This window comes from Lagenorhynchus albirostris, chromosome 8 (assembly GCF_949774975.1).
Source record: "Lagenorhynchus albirostris chromosome 8, mLagAlb1.1, whole genome shotgun sequence".
NCBI lineage: Eukaryota > Metazoa > Chordata > Mammalia > Artiodactyla > Delphinidae > Lagenorhynchus > Lagenorhynchus albirostris.
Genome location: NC_083102.1, coordinates 71340929 through 71345354, shown reverse-complemented (window position 1 = coordinate 71345354; position 4426 = coordinate 71340929). Strand labels below are relative to the sequence as shown.

At 51.3% G+C, this 4426-nt stretch overlaps 1 protein-coding gene across 1 annotated transcript; it reads left to right on the top strand.

Moving 5' to 3' along the window:
- The first annotated feature begins 711 nt into the window (after positions 1 to 711).
- Positions 712 to 3062, top strand: TWIST1 (twist family bHLH transcription factor 1). Its single transcript, XM_060156141.1, has 2 exons — positions 712 to 1883; positions 2411 to 3062. Exon 1 carries the CDS (start codon positions 1227 to 1229, stop codon positions 1839 to 1841), a length of 615 nt encoding a protein of 204 aa, XP_060012124.1. The 5' UTR covers positions 712 to 1226; the 3' UTR covers positions 1842 to 1883; positions 2411 to 3062.
- The last annotated feature ends 1364 nt before the right edge of the window (positions 3063 to 4426 follow it).

The window sequence follows — 4426 nt, the reverse complement described above, 5'->3', positions numbered from 1 at the left end:
ACCTTGGGCTAGCAGCACAGGCAATCAGGGCCGCGGCGAAGACCCCGCGTTGCCCCACTCCGGCCCTGCTGCCTTCTCCAAGGACAGGACTGCCTTCCGCGGGAGAATGAACGTCTGCCTCTTTCTAGCACCTTCGGAGGTGTAGTCCTTTGGGTGTTGGGAAACGTCAGATCGAGACACTGTGGAGGGAACAGAAAGGCCCAGATGCTTCTCGAGGAAGGGTGAGAGAATAGGCCGGGGCGCAGTTCTGCAGTCCCCTGCGCGGCCACGTCTTCAGAAACGCCCACGACCTCAGGACCAGCCACGGTGGTTTGGCCCTTGGGACTCGAGGGGCCCGTCTGGCTGACCATCGGGTGGGCTCCGCCGTTGCCGGTATTCTTGCCAGTCACCCCCGCCCCAGCAGTCCCAAATCGCGCCACGGACCTAGAGGGTACTGAGGCGAGATGAGACTTCACCCACTGCGTAGAAGCTGTTGCCGCCGCTGCTGTCACAGCCACTCCGGGAGGGGCCGACAAGGCGGCGGGAATGGTACCCTCCGGCCGCTTCCCCGGGCTGCGCTCGGGTGCGGGGTCGCGGCCCGCTTGCTCCGGCGCGGAAGGAAATTGCCCCGCGCCCGCGGGAAGAGGGTGGCGGGGAGGGAAGGGGGAGGGCAGCAAGGAGGCGGGCAGAGGGGCCGGCCGCCTGGGCCAGGTCGTTTTTGAATGGTTTGGGAGGACGAATTGTTAGACCCCGAGGAACGGGGGTGGGGACGGAGAAGGGGGGCTGGAAAGCGGAAAGTTTCCTATAAAACTTCGAAAAGTCCCTCCTCCCCACGTCAGGCCAATGACACTGCTGCCCCCAAACTTTCCGCCTGCACGGAGGTATAAGAGCCTCCAAGTCGGCAGCTTTCGCCCAACTCCCAGACACCTCGCGGGCTCGCCGGCACCGGCAGCGTTTCCAGGAGGCAGAGCCGGGTGTGCGTGCGGCCGTTGGGCGCTTTCTTTTTGGACCTCGGGGCCATCCACACCGTCCCCTCCCCCTCCCGCCTCCCTCCCCGCCTCCCCCGCGCGCCCTCCCCGCGGAGATCCTCCCTGTTCCTCCTCCCGCTCCCTCCTCCGCGGTCCGCACCGCCCGGGCCGGCGCCGTGCGCGAGGGAAGCTGGCGGGCTGAGGCGCCAGGCTCTCCTCCTCTTCCCCGGGCCGCCCTTCTGCCCCGGGCCTGCGAGGCCGCGCGTTGCCGCCCGAGAGATGATGCAGGACGTGTCCAGCTCGCCAGTCTCGCCGGCCGACGACAGCCTGAGCAACAGCGAGGAGGAGCCGGACCGGCAGCAGCCGCCGAGCGGCAAGCGCGGGGGGCGCAAGCGGCGCAGTAGCCGGCGCAGCGCTGGGGGCGGCGCGGGGCCCGGTGGGTCCGCGGGCGGGGGCGTCGGAGGCGGCGAGGAGCCTGGCAGCCCAGCCCAAGGCAAGCGCGGCAAGAAGTCTGCGGGCTGCGGCGGCGGCGGCGGCGCCGGTGGCGGCGGCGGCGGCGGCAGCAGCAGCGGCGGCGGGAGTCCGCAATCCTACGAGGAGCTGCAGACGCAGCGGGTCATGGCTAACGTGCGGGAGCGCCAGCGCACGCAGTCGCTGAACGAGGCATTCGCCGCGCTGCGGAAGATCATCCCCACGCTGCCTTCGGACAAGCTGAGCAAGATCCAGACCCTCAAGTTGGCGGCCAGGTATATCGACTTCCTCTACCAGGTCCTACAGAGCGACGAGCTGGACTCCAAGATGGCAAGCTGCAGCTATGTGGCCCACGAGCGGCTCAGTTACGCCTTCTCGGTCTGGAGGATGGAGGGGGCCTGGTCCATGTCCGCGTCCCACTAGCAGGCGGAGCTCCCCACCCCCTCGGCAGGGCCGGAGACCTAGGTAAGGACCCGGCGCCTCTGCGCCCCTTCGCCGCTCAGGTGGCAGACCGACTGACGGCCGGGCCGCGGCTCCCTGTCCGCCTCGCCTTCCTCCCCGTCTCCTACTCCCCTCTCAACCTTCCCACCCCACCTGGCACCGCCACCTCATCTCCCGAGCGTCCCTGGAAGGCAGCTTAGTCCCCGCTAGGGAGAGAGGGATGCGCCCTTGTGAGGGGTGTGAGTGTGCGTGAGTGCGCGTGACAGGAGGGAAGACGGAGAAAGAGTCGAGGGTCATGGATAAGGACAGTCTTGCCAGCGCCTCCCTTTCTTTCGGCTTTAAGTTTTCGTTCTCCTTAAAACAAATGTTTCCAAATTCCACCTCCTCCTCCATTCCGCCCACCCACTTCCTCTTGCCCTTGGGCTGAAATCCTTCCAGGTTGTTCAGCGTAATTTCTCCGTGGTGGTGATAAGAACAGTGCTCACTAGTCTTAGAAAACAGCCACAGAGACCTAAACAATAACCAACTTTCCCCCCTCTGGGTTTTTGCAGATGTCATTGCTTCCAGAGAAGGAGAAAATGGACAGTCTAGAGACTCTGGAGCTGGATAATTAAAAATAAATATATATGCCAAAGGTTTTCTTGGAAATTAGAAGAGCAGAATCCAAATTCAAAGAAACAGGGCGTGGGGCGCACTTTTAAAAGAGAAAGCGAGACAGGCCCGTGGACAGTGATTCCCGGACGGGCAGCGGCACCATCCTCACACCTCTACATTCTGATAGAAGTCTGAACAGTTTGTTTGTGTTCCTTTTTTTTTTTTTTGACGAAGAATGTTTTTATTTTTATTTTTTCATGCATGCATTCTCAAGAGGTCGTGCCAATCAGCCACTGAAAGGAAAGGCATCATTATGGACTTTCTCCATTTTAAAATGGTAACAATCAGAGGAATTTTAAGAACACCTTTAGAAATAAAAATACTGGGATCAAACTGACTTGCAAAATCACAGTCAGTTAATTCCTTTTTTCATTCTTCCTCTGAGGGAAAAAAAAAACTTAAAATACAAAAACAACATTCTATTTATTTATTGATGACCCATGGTAAAATGCAAATAGATCCGGTGTCTAAATGCATTCATATTTTTATGATTGTTTTGTAAATATCTTTGTATATTATTTTTCTGCAATAAATAAATATGGTTGAAAATTGTCAGAACCTTAAAGTTTGGTCTATATTTTTAAAGGACTAAGTTGGAGGTAAAAACCTGCTTGTTTAACTCTGGAGACACCCAAGAGGGTGAGGGAGCACTAATATAAACAAAGCAGTGAAAAACTCAAAACTAGTTACTGACAGGTACAGGCATGTTATTTAGAAAGACAGCTTTATCGTTATTCCTGTTGGTGTTCAGTGGACTTAGCATCTCCCCTTCATCTCTTATCAGGTCCCCAGACAGCAAAAACTTAAGAGTTATTCACCTCTCTTGCTTATATTTTGAGAAGGCAGCTGTAAAACAGTTAAATGCAAATAAGCACTACGAACTCAGCACTATTTTCTCTTTGTTTTTGTCATGATTTCTACTCTTTATAAGGATTTTTAAATAATAGGTTTATTTCAGTGAAGGGATGCATAAAGTGTTATCAAAATTACCTGTCTATACACACATATAAATGAACACAAATGTATAGAAAATAAAGTTTAATTTGGCATGACAGAGAATTCCATTTATAAAGTAATTCGCTTAACTCTTCTTTCATGAATGAGAATGACATTTAATGTCAAGTTTGCTAAGAAGACAAGCCAAAGTTAAGAATATTTTCCCATGTTGATGTTGTCCATTTGGGAAGCATGCTCCTTCTTTAAAAGTAAAGTACATACAGCTATGGAGTAGAACACAATAAAGAACCTGAACTTTCAGTATCTTCGGTAACTATTGGAACAGTTACAATTTTAAATGCTATAGCTATTCATTTTCTAGTCAGTTCATTAGCAAATATATTTTATCCAAAATTACACAGAATTTTTCCCTCGTTACTTACATGTATACAAAATCTGATTTATTAAGTAAAGGAATAACAGGGACAAATGTTGCTTGATTTTTAATTTCATTCTGGTCATTTCTGGGCCAAAAAAACTACTGGGTTTTATAATGAATAACATTAAAAATAGTGACTTTGTATCCCTAAGTTCTTAACTTTTGAATCCAGTTTATTGCCTTCAAGTATAATTAGGGATGCTTTCAAACTGGCAAATAATTTTGCTGCCTAAATCAAATAATGACTGTGGCAAATAAGTGTATGAATCCAAACAGATAGTGTTTGCTCAGCCCAGGTTGAGGTTATTATATTGCCTGAAGGTTTTTTTCCCCCTCTCCACACATCATAGAATGCTGACATAACAATATTGTAAATTTATTATTGTATTTTAGACCATGTTTTACAATAAGGAGCCTGTAGAATTTACTTACATTAAAAGATCAGTGAAAGCTTAGGGAAATAATTTTTTAGATTTTGATAGTCCTTTACAAGATAACAAGACGGAAACATTATTTGTGGAGTGTGTGAGTGTGTGTG